The sequence below is a fragment of the Phocoena phocoena genome, chromosome 9 (genome assembly GCF_963924675.1).
Source record: "Phocoena phocoena chromosome 9, mPhoPho1.1, whole genome shotgun sequence".
Lineage (NCBI taxonomy): Eukaryota > Metazoa > Chordata > Mammalia > Artiodactyla > Phocoenidae > Phocoena > Phocoena phocoena.
In genome coordinates this window covers 7,291,766-7,307,713 of record NC_089227.1, presented here as the reverse complement: position 1 = coordinate 7,307,713, position 15,948 = coordinate 7,291,766, and the positions used below count along the sequence as shown (strand labels likewise).

Here is a 15,948-nt window from a genome sequence, read left to right as displayed (position 1 = left end):
ATATTTAAATGCAAAGCACTTAAAACTGCCAAAACAACTTTGAAGACTGCACATATTTAAGTGTACAATGTGATGTTTTCTATTCTATTTTGAAAATGTGTCTTTAGTATAAAAACATTAAACTAAAGAGTTTCAAAGAAAGTATGTTCCTGGGATTCTACATAACTAATAAACACGAGGTACTGAATGAACACCTTGAATCCTAATTTTCAACAAAGCAAATGCTCCTCTGATACTGATAAAAGGAAAAGCAAATACACAGCACACAGACCACAACCCCGTATTCCTTGACCAATGGCTGACAAGGAGAACCCCATGTGCAACTACTAATGGACTGGAATTGGCAGAGAACTCTTTCCGACATGCCATTCCAACTTTAAAGCATGCTTTGCCCATCCCCAAACTTTCCCCTGCTATTCAAATTGTCTAGAATGCTGGTAACTTATAGTTTTCTATTGTGACCATTTCTAGTCCCACCCTCCCCCAAGTCCTTCCTGACCACTTCAAGTTCCTCAGCAATCCTACAGCAGTCTCATCACTCAATCACATATCCCCTGGTGTTGATCTTGTCAAGGCTGTCAAATGAGGCAAAGTGTCCTGCACCAAGCAGAAGTCTTCTCGCCGGTTCTGCCACCTGCAGTACGAGCTCTATGACCCAGGGCAAGTCATACCTCTCTTCAAGGGAAAGGATACCGCCCCCTCCTACCTATTAACCAAGCTACTGTAAATAGTCAAATGCTATGGCAGGTACCAGTTATGAACACTGGCCGTCTATGGGAATCACTTGGGCAGAGTTTTTAAAACAGCTATGCCTAAGCTCTACCCCAGACCAATTATAACAGATTATCTGGAGGTGGGACCAGACGACAAATCTTTTCACCTCTCCTCCAGTGACTCTGATCTGCAGCTGGGACTGAGAGCCTCCACTACATAATGGACCATACTATAAGAAGCTATTCCTCATACGTGGTAAGGCACTATTATTACGTGCTTGTTCACACGTCTGTTTCTGGTTTTCTCAAGAGACTGTATACTTTTTGATAGCAGGGCTCTTGTACTCCATGCCTATAAAAGAGGGACGAAGGTACTGCTATCATGAAGTTCATGACATTGGCAGGGCCCTTCTGTGCTGTAACCACTGTTCAACAAACGAGGCACCAGCACGCGAGATCAAGACCACACAGCCAACAGATAAGGGATATGGGCTCAGAACCAGTCTCCACCCGAGTCTCACGCTCAGACAGGAGTCGGCGTTCAAGTAGCTGACAAACACGGCCCTCTATCGTAATCCCGCCAGCTGGTACATACTTGCCCCTCCCTCATATTTCAGTTATTTGTTTACACGCCTTCTCCCCTGTGTAATTTCCTAGAGGCGGGACACCAGGCGCTTATCCATTTGTCCTACGAGGCCCCTGCACAGTGCCTGGTAGACAGTGAACCACGGACCCTCAATTAATATTTGTTGACTGAATGAACTGGCCGTGTTCTGTGGGCCAGCGGGGTATACTGTGACCTTTTATTCCTTGCAAATACCTTTATTATAACGAGGGAGAAAGAGGCACTGTGTTCCTGTGATATTCTTGCGGGCTGGGCGACAGCTAGAAGCCTGGAGGAAGGAAACAGCAGAGGTGCTGTAGGGAGGCTGAAGCCATTTCAATGGCTGGATGGCGGAGGAATTCATTTCAGATAGTGTAATAACATCTGCTCACGCTTCATCTGTACATAACATCTCCATTGTGAAGTGAGCCTAGACAGGATTAGACTGCCTTTGTTTTCACCTGATACTGTGCTTTCATTTCTCCCAAAGAGGCGGGGCCAATGAGTGCAGGGGGGAGGGGGGGAGACGGGGAGGGGCGAGGGGGGAGACGGAGAGGGGGGGTGGGGGGAGACGGGGAGGGGGGGTGGGGGGAGGCCAAAACGCTGAAGCATTTAGCAGGCTCAGTTCAGGAATCTAAATTGCATTTAATTGTTAGGAGCAGGCAGTTGGAAGGGTAGAGAGCAAGGCTGCGGGTTCCACAAGGACTCCCTGAGGGGTTCAGGGTAATTAGTGCTGGTCTTGATTGTGAGGTCTCTTTTTAGAAAGAAAAATCTCTGCAGAATTGAGCGAGTTTAAGTGCCCCACAGCAGCGCAGAAGGGTAACCTTCTGCTCCGCTCTGCGAAAATGCAAAACCTCACAGACCTCTCTGCTAGGTTCTCTGGGCTAATGTTCCGGAAGCAACAGTTACCCACACAAAGGCTAAATTAGCACAATCCAAGCTATATCTTCCTTCCAGGAAAGAGGATTTAGGGGTGGGTTTTCATACCTGGAAGCTTTCAGTAGCATTCTGGGGGCGGGGGGGGGGGGGCAGATACTGAGCAAAAACACCAAGCAACTTGACTCTGAAGTTAAACGCGAAAAAAACTTCCTGCGTAGGCAGAGTGGACCCCAAACCTCTGGGGTGTTCCTGCCCAGAGATGTTTCCACCCACCAGCAGCCACAGGACCCAGGGTACAGGGACACCCTCTGCATACCACACACTGTCCCTAAGCTTCCCAGCAATAGTGTTTGTTAAACTAAAAATAGAATGCAACACAACTCAAAGTGATGGGAAGCAGCTGACAGTCTGACAAACTCTCACTCCTCAGAACCTTACATAAATCTCCGGGAAGACGAATGCAATAAATGCCTAATTATTAGACTCAGAGAAAGGACTGCTGAGCCTAGTAAGGAGCCGCCTCCCGGCATCTGCTCTGTTTAATTCAAACGCCATGGAGGACCGTCCCAGGACCAGGTATCGTTACATGGCTCTGGCTAACTTACATTTCTGCAACAATGCTAGTGCACCCTCACACACCCACAGAGCTAAGCACCCTCTTCCTTTGCAAGAAACACAGGCTACGAAGCGAGTCCGCGAAATTGCCAATGTCCTACTTCCATTCCAGGAAAGGAGTCCAAGGAAGTGTGTTCAAGAGGGAGTAGGATTAGAAAATTAAGCCAGAACTGTCCCCCACTCCATGTGGGCTCACCAGGGCGCCGCCGGCCTCCCACCAGGCAAAGCCCTGCTCCCCCTCTCTCTTCCTTTCCTGCGCAAGTAACACGCGCATACACGGGCACACGCGGGGGGACACGCGCGCGGAAGTGCACGCGCGCGCACAAACAAGGACACACGCGCACTCGCGGACACATGAGCACGCGCAGAGACAAGGGCACAGGAGTGAACGAACGTGCACGCGCAAACAAGGGTGCACGGGCACCCGTACACACTTGCACGTCGGCACTCAGACTGGGGTACGCGGGCACACACAAGCCCACGCGCACACCAACCCAAAAGTGCCCCCACCCCGTCCCAGCGCCCGGCGCGCCCGCGTCGCCGCTCCCAGCACCCTGACCCTTGCTCCAGCGCCCCTCCCCCGTCTCGGGGCTCCCACTCACCTGGCGCCGGTGCCGGCGCACCCGCGCCCCGCGCGCGCACCCTCCAGGCGGCCCGGGTGTCAGGGCGCGCAGCCGCATGGCCGCCCTGGCCCCCGCGGAGAGCCGGGCCGGGCGAGGAAGGCAGAGGCAGGCGCGGACCCCTCTCCGGCGGCGGTGCCAGGCAGGTATTCCTCCTGAGCCCCTGCGTCTCGGCGTCAGGAAAAGTTCGACCCCGGGAGCCCCGGAAAGAAGCGGCCGCCAACTCCAAGTCCACTCTGCCGTCAGAAGTCAGATGCCGGGAACAAAAGCCAGAAGAGTGAGCGCACGGTCCCCCGGCGCCCCTCCATCTGACACGAATTAGCCCTCCCTCCCCCACCCCAGACGCAGCTCCAGAGAGAAGGCAAAAGGCTTCTCAGCCAAACCCAGGAAAAGTGGAGAAGAAACGCCTCCTAGGGCAGGGCTGGGGGGCAAACCTTCCATTGCCCTCCGTCGCCCTCCGCCCTCCCACTGGATTTACCCCCGCCTCTGGCTGGAGTACAGCTTGACTAGGATTTCAGACCTCTCCAAGAATGCAGACCCTGGGGCTTAAAATCAAAACCCGCAGGCTCTTTGCCTTCGGGGATTTTAAATCTTGTATACTGTCCAGTAAACCTGCATCTGTAATGGTCAGTATCACTGGTAATCTACACTGCTAGCAAACAGTGGCTTTGGAGTGGAAAGAAGGAAAACTCTCATGCAGAAAGGCCTCTTTCCAATTTGCTTCTTCAACTAAGAAAAGCAAGCAGCAGCAGCCTTGCCAAAGAGGGTTGAGAACCAGGTAGAGGTTCCAGCAAGCTCAAAGTGAACGGTTATGGCGCCTTCCACACCTGGGGTCTGGGATCCACCGCACCCCTCCGTCCCCTTCCCATCCAAGGTGCCATCCAGCTCCCAGCAAAGCACAACCCATTTTCCTCTCTGGGTCTGTGATTTTAGAAGGAAATGAAAAGCCTGTTCTTAATTTTTTTTAAGGAGATGGAGGTGACTGGGATGGTGGGGTCCAGGTGTCACACGAAGAGGTAGTCAGACACCTGGAAAGTGGAAGGGTCACTTAGCCTGAAGGACAGCCCAGAGGGGTGGGTGGGCATGATCCACAGACAGAATGGCCCTGTTTCGATGCCTGTCAGACCCCACAGGACTGACTTGTCTTGGGCTGGGGTCGTGGAGCAGTGGATCTAAGCTTTCCACCATGGAAAGCTCTGGCAACCCACTCCTGGGAAAGGCTCCCTCGATCGTGGACACGTTCGGCTGAGGCCACATCCTCCCTTCCGTGGGGTCCTGTAGAGGAGGCCCATGCATAGTAGCACATGGCCTGGGGAGCTGTATGGCCTCAGCCATAGCAGAACTGTGTGCCCTAGTGGCTTGGCCGGCCTCCACGCCCAGCCCAGGGTGCAATACTAATGACCTGTGTTGGTGTAACACTTCAGATCTTCAACTCCGCTTGCAACTCCAAATGTCTTAGCTTCGGAGAGCAGTCTGGGTGGGCTAGACCTGGGCCTTTATGGTTAACACATGTGCAAATTCCAGCCATCAATTCAAAGGCCAGCATTAACCTCTCAGGTTCTGGCACTGAATACCCATCTTTCCATTTCTGGGGTGGAATAGCAAAGCTGCTCTTCAACTTTCAACCACACACACACACACACACACACACACACACACACACACACACACAAAAAAAAAAAAACAGGAACACACCATTCTGTCTTCTGATCCCTTGCCTGACAGCCACCCATTCATTCTCATTTCCCTCCATCCTTCAGATAAGATTATTATTCATCTGTCTCTACAGTCATTCGTTCGTTTGTTCATTAATTCATTTTCCAGATTCATTCATTACTATTCACTTTTTCTATAGAGTAGTTAAACTTTAGTTTTTGCAAACACGTCTCAGTGCTATTTCTTCATACGTATCCCTCAGCCCCATGGGACTGCAGGATCCCTAAGAACGCACACCTGTATCAGATTCATTTGAGTCCCCAACATCTAACACAAGACGGAGCCCAGAGCCGCGTCCGCAAGCTGAGCTAGAAGCACATTTTCTGCTGTCCGGGGGCGCACAACGCAGACACTTCTTCCAGACGCCGGCTGGACCTATCGCCAGTCTCACCCATGGAACCAGCAGAAGGAACCTGAATCCCAGCAAAGAACAGGTAACTCCCAAAATGATAAAGCTCCTTGAACTCAAGGACCGGGCTCCACGCTCTACAGGGCCCCTGGAAATGAAGGTCCTGGGCACCAGAGCTCCTAGGCCCGTGGCTGCCAGATTGGAAGACAAACGGGTGTTTTCACAGGGGACACCTGAATCTCCTCTCACTAGATTAAAAAGTACATCGTTCAGAAGATTCCCACACTTTATTACTAATAATCCATCACATGCGTGCGACCACACCTCACAGATAATGACAACAAAGTGAGAACCAGGGACCACAGACAGTCGTTGGGCTACAGCCCAGACCACCCCAGCCCAAGCGAACTTCCCCAAATACAAAACTGGGACCCCTGTCGGATGCCCCGCTTTGCCAGCTGGCCCCCTCTCTAGCCCCCTAACCCTCCACCCTCCTGCACCAGCCAGCCCCGCCCACCCCCAGGCTTCTCCTGCTCTGCGTCCCTCAGAGGCAAGCTGAAGTGTGAGGGTTTGAGGCCAGCTCAGCCTAGGGACCCCCGGGGACCCCAGGAACCAGGGCAGGTATGGAGCCAGCTACTCTAGCCTCTCCGGACTCACCCACTACCGTGCTGGCAGCCTGGCCTGCCCCTGGGAAGACGGCAGTCCTCCCTGCTTCTCGCCGGCCGGACGGCCTGCCTCCGACTTGCGGCTGCACCGAGTCCCCAGCAACAAAGGACGGACTTCAGGGGGCCCGGGTCCAGACCGTGCGGGCAAAGCTCCAACGCCAGGCCTCGGGGCTGCATCACCAACCCGGGCTGGGAACCCAGACTGGACTGGGGACAGAAGCCCTGCAGTGAGACCGACCCTAACACGGGATGCGAGGCTGGCCCATCCAGGACCCCGGGGTTCTCGTCCGACTGAGCGGAGGGAGGGCTGCTGCCACACGGCCCCTCGCTCACACACTCAGCCAGCCAGCCCAGAATGCTGACGAGCAGCCTGTGTGTGCCTGGCATCACGGGGACTCCGGTGACGAACGACTCCTCTTTACCTGATGGCAGAAACATCTGCGTGTGGCGTTATGAGAGGGCACTGAGCCACTCATGGGACTTTGGGGAAAACAGGCGACGGGTGGGCTGAGACCTGGAGGAGGAGTGGACAGGAAAGGAGCCAGGAAAGGAGCCGGGGGACCAAGCACTGTGCATAAGGCAGGGTGTTTGCGTGAACTGGACCCCAGGCAGGCGGGCAGAGGCCGCATCGTCAGGGCGGGCATGGGGGTGGTGAGCTCGGTCCCGGGAGGAGTGGAGAGGAAGGGGACCCTCAGAGCAAGCCAGGGCCTGACCCCGAGGGCAGCGGGAATCTCTAGCGGTGAGCGGGAAGGAACCACATGAACACCCTGTGTCCTGGGGACCACCTGGTGGTGAAGGGGTTTACTAACATGGAAAGGAAGAAAATGCCAGTGATTGCTGTGTTGGGGGACTGGAATCGGATGCTGGTGTAACTCGTGGTTTCAATGTAGAGACACAGATACTGACAGAAGTCAAAACTGATGCAGACGTGCACACGCACACACACCCATGCACAAGCACGCACCCATATACACACACGCATATATACACTCCTCAGCTCTGTCCGTGGTGGGCGGCCTGAAGCAGCCCCCAATAGTAGTGGTTGCATCCAGCACCCACGTCCCGGTTTTAAAGCACTGTCTCCCAGTAAAAGATTTCAGGGCTCCTTGGAGACATGGCTGGTTTCAGATCTGAGCCAGGGATGCTACAAATGAACCTGCAATGTTTTTTTTGTTTGTTTTTGCCAGAGGGTAAAGGAATGCTCCCGGAATAGGGGGGCTGCATCACCAGGGGACTGGAGTGGGCTTGCAGAGATTGCCCCTGGCCAAACTTGGGACAACTTGAACATCGAAATAAATAGTGATAATATTGATTATAACCCATTCAGTTAAATAGGAATTCATGAGTCCATGAGTCCTACTGATAGAAATAAAGAGCTAAATGAACACACTGTGGGTCCGATGAGACGTAGATGCCTGCATGGTCTCAAGGCACCTCCTGACCTGGAGGGACGAGGGCAGGAGAGGGCAGGTTTTTAGCCTCTAAAGCCTCGTGGAGGTTTTTAGCCTCTACTCATTATGGGAACTCACAGAGGAGAGCCATGATCCACCATTCTGCCCCGGTCACTCTTTGGAGAAGATTCACATAGCCTCAAAGTATTGTCCCTTATTTGGTATAAAAGGGAAAACAGCCAAGTCTGCGACAGAGCCGGCTGGCCATGCCAGCCTGAGTGACCGTGGCCTTCGATGGGACACAGCCACCATGAGAGCACGGCTCTACCGTCGGTGCTCCTGCAGAGAGGCACAGCCTGACCCTGATCTTGACCAGGTATCACCAGATCCGAGCGAGGGACACAGGGGCCAAAATCTGGGGTCCCTGGGAGCTGAGCGTGGAGGGTCCGTCTGCCGGCTAGATGCACCCTCATTCCCAGCCCCAGAGTCTGCAGTGGGGGTCACCAAACACTCCGGGCAAATGACTCCTGTCTTCACCCCTCCATCTCCATCACAGAGAAGATCCACCACGGGCCAGTCACACCCATCCATGGCTCTGTGACTCCAAGTGCCAAGGGGTTTCCAATAGCCACCTAAAGCACTTTCAAAAGCACTTTGCCTCTGATAACAAAAGACTCTTGCTTGGGTTTTTTTTTAAATGCAATTCTATTTTTTTTTTTTTTAATTTATTTGTTTTGATTTCTGGCTGTGTTGGGTCTTCGTTGCTGTGCACGGGCTTTCTCTAGCTGCAGCGAGCGGGGGCTACTCTTCATTGCAGTGCACAGGCTTCTAATTGTCGTGGCTTCTCTCGTTGGGGAGCACAGGCTCTAGGCGCGCGGGCTTCAGTAGTTGTGACGTGTGGGCTCAGTAGTTGTGGCTCACGGGCTCTAGAGCAGAGGTTCAGTTGTGGCGCACGGGCTTAGCTGCTCTGCCAGCATGTGGGATCTTCCCACACCTGGGATGGGACCCATGTCCCCTGCATTGGCAGGCGGATTCTTAAACCCTGCGCCACCAGGGAAGCCCTCTTGCTTGAGTTTAAGGAGCTTCTGATACCAGTAAGCTGTCGCCAGCTCTCATCTGCAGAAACCTCCATGCCTGGCCTTCTCTCCTGGTCGGAAGTCAGGGACACCAGTCATGCTGGCCACTGGAGGCCCAGGGACCATCTCTAGAGGCCCGGCCTCACACGTGGGCCCTGCACAAGCACAGCCCTTGGGCAAATTATCACTCTCAAGACCGTCCACCTCCTCCCTTCCCCGCTCAGCCAGCCCCTGCTCCATCCCACACCCAGGAGGGCAACAGGACACAGTGGGCCTCGAAGGGCACTGGTCATGTTTCAGTACTTCCTGACGACACCCAGGAGCCCTGTGAGTCCATCTCACTGATGGCAGTAGGGCCTGTTCCTCAGACGATGAGGGAGCGCAGGACGGGGCACAGGACACAGGGGAAACCAAGTCCCCAGGGGATCCAGGGATGTGGGGTGAGGGGGCAGAAGACTGCAGAGCCAGCGAGTAGAGGCACATCACCTAACCCGGGGACATCCTTGGGCCAAGAGTCAGATTAAAGGTGCCACATGTTGGGCGCTAGATCGGCGAGGACGGTCCAGCAGCAGGAATGACCTCCTCCTAGAGGACACAGGACTGTAGGGCTGTGTTCCCACTCCAGGCTTTGTCCCCCACACCCCTCTGTTTCTCACCAAAGTCATAGTAAATCAACCTCAGTGAACCTGTACCATGAGTCCCCTGACCTCAAGGGAGGTCATCTAGTCCAGCCAATTTCACCGAAATGTCTTAGTTGGCTACAGAGTCCAAGGCGACTCCCATCCTGAGCTCACAACCCCCTCCCCTCAAGGGGAGTCCTGTGGCGGCGACAACGGCAGCCCCATGGGGTGGGCGCACCATCCAGGGACCCGGATCCTTGCGCGCGTCAAGTGCGGCTCTTCACGGGCACGTCTCGTGACTCCCTTTCAGGACGAGGGGACCTCCTCGGCGTACCGCTTTGGGCCGATGCTAAGAAAGTGAGAACTGGTTCGCATTTCCCCTCCACTCTCCCCTCTCACGCGTTTCCTTCCCTCACCTTCAAAAAGCACAGAAAACGTGCTTCCTCTACAAAAATCAGCATCCGGTATGTGCTTTTCCCCCCTTCCCTGCTCAAGAACAACAACTGTTTCATTAAAGAACAGGCAGAGAAGAGCAAAAGAAAGGGATGGATGAAAAGGCTGGCGCCTCCCCCGCCCCCGGCCGTTACGTCCCCCTGTCCCGGCCATTCCTCCTCTGTCTCCTTGTCATCCCTAGAGAGAAGGAAGGGGCTAGGGAGACACGGCTGCTTCCTGACGGGGCGGCAGAGGCATCCTAGCTGCCTCACCTGCCCTGTGGAGGGAGACAAGGGTGCGGCAGTAAGGATAAGGGCAGGGTCTGTGGAGACACCAGCAAATCACGGGGGCCCTGGCTGTGTGCGCTCCTGCCCGAGCGGACACCAAGGCCTCATACTCAAACCTAAGAGAAGAAAGCGAACCCCGCGCACCATGTTCCTGCCTCTGCCCTCACAGGCACGGAGGACATCCTCCCATCCTCCCACCTCAACACGGACAGGCTCCCCCTGCTCTGGGGGAAAATATCTGCAGGAAGGGGCAGGGGAATGAAATAATAAATATCACACTAGTGCATTAAGTCGAGTTTTCTCTCTGCACACCGAGATGACCCCACCGGGACGGAACTCTAAGTCTGGAGGGCCCTCTGCCCTCCGCGAGCGACTCTGGTCTCTTAAACTAGAATCTCACACTCGGAGACCTGCCCGGGGTCGCAGAGCTGAAGATCCCGAGCCCCCAGCCCCCAGTCCTCGTGTCCATTCTCAGACCTCTGCGGTTCCTGACAGCGTCCCGGACCTAGCGGGGGCCCCGTCCTATCCTAGCTAACCTCAGGAAATGGGCCAGTGGAAAACTGGTAGGTGGCCTTCGTTTAGTACTGAGGGGAGATGAATGTTGAGGACAACCAGAGCTTACTCCTCACTCGCCACCAAGCATCTCTGCACCATCCCTTGACCCCAAGTGCAAAGAGACCCCCCAGAATAAGCTCCTAAGCAAGACCTTGAGACCCACAATTTTAAGACGTATTCTGCTGCTTTCAGCACAGAACACCAAAAGTGGAGAGAGAACGTGCAAGTCCGAAGAGAACAGACATGGCTCATCTGGGCTTTTAAATTCCTCCCAGTATAGACAGACCTTGTTTTGATTGTACGTCGAAGCTACTGCATTTTTTACACATTGAAGGTTCATGGCAACCCTGCGTCGTGGGTGATGGTGAGCGTTTTTTAGCAATGAAGTATTTTTAATTAAGGTATGTACATTGTTTTTTAGACATAATGCTGTTGCACACTTAGCAGACAAGAGTATAGCGTAAACGTAACTTTTATACTCACTGGGAAACCAAAAACTTCGTGTGACTCACTTTATTGTGATATTCACTTTATGGCCATGGTCTGGAACCAAACCCGCAATATCTCTGAGGTGTGCCAGTACAGTCAAATTGAAATGCTTCAGAGTGGGTTTCCCCTAACAGGAAAATCTAGATCATGGTCAGGTCCGGTGATGGGCCGCAAAATGCCAGCAGTGCAACAGACGATCTCCACCTCCCACCCCCTCCAGAAACGCCGGTTCTGCGGGGGTGTCATCCCCATCTGTTGGCGACCAGCAGAGGCTCTGGGAAGTTTAGCCTGGTGAGCAGAGCCAGCCTCCCATGGGTGGTCCCAAACCCAAGCCATTTCCCCAGGCGGGGTGTGAGGATGGAGGGGCCACACCTGGCCTGTCCTTCTGCTAGAACACAGCAGCCGGGCAGCCCTCCTGTCCACTTGGCCCCAGCACATCCTCCCCCGGTGTGCCAGGGAGCTGGCTCCTACGAGGAGGGTATGGTTGGAAAGGAGACACTGACAGAGCGCCTTCTGAGTCACCAAGCCTCATCTCTGGATTAACCCCAGCCTTTTCCTTCCTCCATAGCTCTCCTGCGGACCAAAAACGCCCCAGTATTCCCTGGCTTTGACCAAACCTGGCTAGACCACATCTGGAACTCTGGGGAGGGACTCTGCCCATAAGACCGCTATGCTGCCTCCTCCGAGATGGGCTGGACCAAGGTGGGCTGGACAAACGGCCACAGAGAGCACCTCGGGGCACCCTGGACCCGTTCTACTCCTTGCTGTGTGTCTGCGAGTTTATTAGTCATCACTCTGGGCCTCTATTTCTTCATCTGCTAACAAGAATGATACACTCACTACTGACCTCAAACAGTTCTTGTGAGTTTCACTCCAGATGACGCCCGGAGAGGCTTTGGTACGATGCCCACTAAACATTCCTTCTTCCCCTGCTAAGAGGGGTCCCTACACAGCCAGAAGAGTTTGGGGAACTAAGTTGAGAGGCCCCAAGTAGACAATGGGAAGATAACATCACAGTTTCTGAGAAAGTTGGGCTGTTTCCATCAATATGAACAAGTTTTGACTCTTCCTGAAGTTGAGAAAAGGCAGACCTCGTTTCTGTTTATTATTGTCACTGTGAACCGGTGTTTGTATTCCCGGGCCGGGGCGAGGCAGGCAGGGTTGGGTCCCATCTTGCTCTGGGGAAGCCAGGACTTTAGGGCTGACTCCCCGGTAGCTGGGTCACCCTCAAACTCGGTAAGGCCATGACGAAGCCGGGAACACACCTGGCCCAATCAACGTGTTCTCAAAGAGAGCTAATAACTAAATCCTCTGATCTGAATTCAGGCAAAGCAAGTTCCCCGGCCTAGTGTGATGCTCTTGACTTAAAGTAATCTCTACTTCACCCAAATCATGCCCCAGGACGCTCCGGCACGTGAAAAGCATGTATCCAGTAAATAACGTTGCTCGCCGCAACTCAGAAAAAAGAAACAGCAAAATCTCCATCCAAGCCCAGAGAGCAGGAAGCAGCTCGCCTGACCAGTGCCTTGGTCTCCTGCCGGCTCCCAGCCCCAAGAACAACAGCCCAGTGTCAGCCACTCTCCAACGGCCCACGATGCGCCGGGTGGTGGGTTAGCTGGTGATTTTATGTCAGTTCCCAAATTTTCTGAAACGTCAGTCAGGTTGCATATTTATAATCTTTAAAGCTTAAGGTTAAAACAACTTTTAGTTAAAGCTTATAAGTTAAAAAATATATCTGTAGCACAGTACTGACCATCCTCTTAATTCTACTTTTTTTTTTTTTTTTTAAGTTATTCCACTTCCAGTCCCACCTGACCACTGGGGCTTCTCATCTGGTGTCTAATCTAGCAGCAGACACCTGTCCGTCGAGGTCAGACAGACAAGGGACACTGCCTGGGCCCTGTCCCATGGCCAGCTTTCTCTGGGCGTCCCTAGGCCCTGCACCCACTCACAGTAAACTACACGTGTCCTCCCGGGAGCCAGGCTGTACGGGACACGCATTCCTGGCGGAATGAATGACTGTAAATCAATAAAGACAGACGCCAGGTTTTAAGGCAACGGTCACTGGAGGCCACACCCTGTGGTCACAGCTGGGCTGGGCCTTGGAACCTGTGGCCTCATATCTGCTGCCCTTTGATTTCTGAGTAGCTGACTGCCAATGATTCACAGCACCCACGCACCCACCCTTCCATTCACTCCCCACAGTTCACTGCGTGGGAGGGACAGAGAGCTGATAAAGCCCGCTAGAGGAAGATGGTACCAGTGATGAAAAGGCCAGGGTCGGGGCACTGGGTGCCAGGCTCAAGGTCAGACCTGACTCTGGAGAAAACGAGGAGTCAGAAGTTGACAAGCAAAGGGGTAGGAGGGGCAGAGGGTGGGGATGGGAGGGGGCAGACCTCCCGCGAAACAGGCCAGCAGAGAGGGCAAGGGTGTTTCAACCAGGACCCTGGTGGTGCAGCAGGAAAAGTGGTGGCTGATTCCGAGGGGTCACAACCACCGAAGCTGGGCTGGGAATTAAGGGGGAAAGATTCAGTTTGGTGGAGACGATGAGGGGTCTGTGTAGGGCCGGGACCTTCAGAGGTCATCAGCACTCACTGGGGGACTGCAGCTTCAGATCTTAGATGTCTGGCACGCTTCTGCTGCAGTCTCGGGTGGGATGGGTGCGGATGAGCCCCCGTAAGCACGGGTGCAGGGCTCTGCTCGCTAGCTCTCCGATCTCCTCTATTACGAGCATGGGGTCTCAGGGGCCACCTTCTGTTCGATCGGCTGGCCAGGTCCACTGCGCACCCACTGTGCATGAGCTTGGGAAGGCCAAGGCCAGGGACACAAGCCAAGGTCACTGCCTGCAAGGAGCGCTCAGCGTGGCCTCCGGGAAACCTCCCTAAGTGGGTGCTGCCATCCACCGCCCTCCACAGTCAGCTCCCAGCGGTGCTTCGTTGCCCCGTGCACACCAGCACGCGGAGCCCGGTGCTCCCGGCAAACCAAATGCAGAAGAACGTCTTGACCCTTTGCCCAGCTCGCAGGATGTACACCTGGATGACGGCAGGTGCCCGCACCGTGAGGCCCTCAGAGCAGCCTTGACTCTCGCTCCCCCGCAGCCAAGCCTCACCAGCTTTTTCCTCCCTGTGCTGACTCCCCAGCAGACACAAGAGGCTGCCTGACACCCATCTTTAAAGATGGCCCTCCTGGGGCCCGCATCTCGGCCCATTTCCTAATCCCCTTCCAGGGAAACTCCTTCAAGGGTTGGCTGGAGTCCATGCCCACTACCCAGGGTCCATGCCCAGGGTCGACAGCCAGACTTCCCTCCCCATCCATCCAAACTGCCCCCCAGTCCCCACCTAGCTCGCGACACCCAGCCACAGACGCTGCTCTTCACCTGCCCCAGCTCTCACCTCGCCTGGCTGCTTCCCACCCGCCGCACTTCCCTCTCCTGGAGTCCATGCCCCCATGTCCCGGGTACCTTCTCTCTCTTGGGGCCTGCCCTCATCTCCCTTGGAGAGCTCTTGTCCCCTGGGCACCTCTACATGTCCTGGACTCTCCTCTGTGCACACTCCCCCCGCAGCTGTCCCCTCCATCCCACCCTATCATCACTGATGGCACCCCACTTCCCCTCCAGGCCTTCTCTCCCCACCTGCTGAGTCCCGGGTATCGCTAACTCCACACCTCCACCGGGCCGTCCCCTCAGCATCATTAACTTCAGCCCTCCAAGTCAGAACTCTGGGTTTTCTCCGCACAAGGACCACACAACCAACGTGTCAGCAAGCCCTACGAAACAAACCCCCGAAAGACCTTGCCCTGGTCTCCATCCCCACCACCCCAGTCCCCCCCTCAGCAAGCTGACTGGCTCTCTGTGTCCACAGGCCCTGCCTTAAATAGGAATCAGGACTTGACAAAGCTCCAGCACAGAATGCTCCCAAGCTTCCACAAGGACACCTTTAACCAAAAAAAACACCAAACTTCTGACCCTGGGCCCATAGACCATTTTTGCCAACCCCTGCCCACCTTGGACCTGTTCAACTCCCCTGCTCTTTTCCCACCTGCTGGGCTAGCTGCTGCCTCAGGACATTTGTACATGCTGTTCCCACCACCTGCAACTCGTGGGGCTTACTCTTCTCTTCCTTCAAATTTTTGCCAAAACGTTACCCTCTCCGAGAGGCCTCGCACAACACCTGAGGACACAGCCCTGCTACCTCGGTCCATACTCGCTCCCCCTCATGCTGTCTTGTTCTCCTTCAGTGTCCTTACGGCTACCTAACTTCCTGTCCCGGGGGCAATGAGGATAGGTTTACTGCGTGTCCATCCAAGAGGGCAGGGACCCGTGTGCCTGGCTGGCACAGGATTCCCTGTGCCTGGAACAGCGGTAAGCACCAGCTGAGCGATGAGTGAATGAATGAATGGTGCTCCTGAGGGCCCTCGGCAGGCCCCTCCCTGACCCCTTCAGGGCTCCCCACCCCTCAGAGCGCAGTCGCTGCGTGTGCTCCTCCCGGCAGAGGGTGCCCACCCCGTGCCTGGTCTCTTCTCTCCCCTCCTGCCTTCCACCCGGCGGCCCTTCATCCCAAATACCACACGCGTCTCACCGCGGGGTCCTCTCAAGGTGACGTGGGTGACGTCCACCGGCCCCCGCCCATTAAGTGCGTACTGCGCCCCGCGCTCGCCGCCGCTCCCTGCCCACGCCTCTCCAAGCATGTCACGCGTCACCGTGGGAAGGCCCGCACCTATTTACCGCATGAATGGGCAACGGAGGCTGGAAACGGGATCAGGGACGCCGCCCGGGCTCCCGCCCGGCAGCGCCCGCGGGACAGCTCGGCGCACTGCCCTTTGCAAAGTGAAGCACGTAGAGCAGGTCGGCGGCAGGCAGACCACAGGGGTCCTGTCCCAAAGCAGGAGAAGCACAAGACATGCTTAGGCAGCGACTCCACCAGCACAGCGCATGCAAA

General features: G+C 55.0%; 1 protein-coding gene across 1 annotated transcript in view; it reads right to left on the bottom strand.

The window, feature by feature from the left end:
• Positions 1–3,491, bottom strand: part of TNS3 (tensin 3) — a 188,087-nt gene extending 184,596 nt beyond the window's left edge. Inside the window, exon 1 of the mRNA XM_065884480.1 lies at positions 3,414–3,491. Within this exon, the coding sequence (XP_065740552.1) occupies positions 3,414–3,491 (78 nt within the window). The remainder of the gene's footprint in view (positions 1–3,413) is intronic.
• Positions 3,492–15,948: the final 12,457 nt, after the last annotated feature.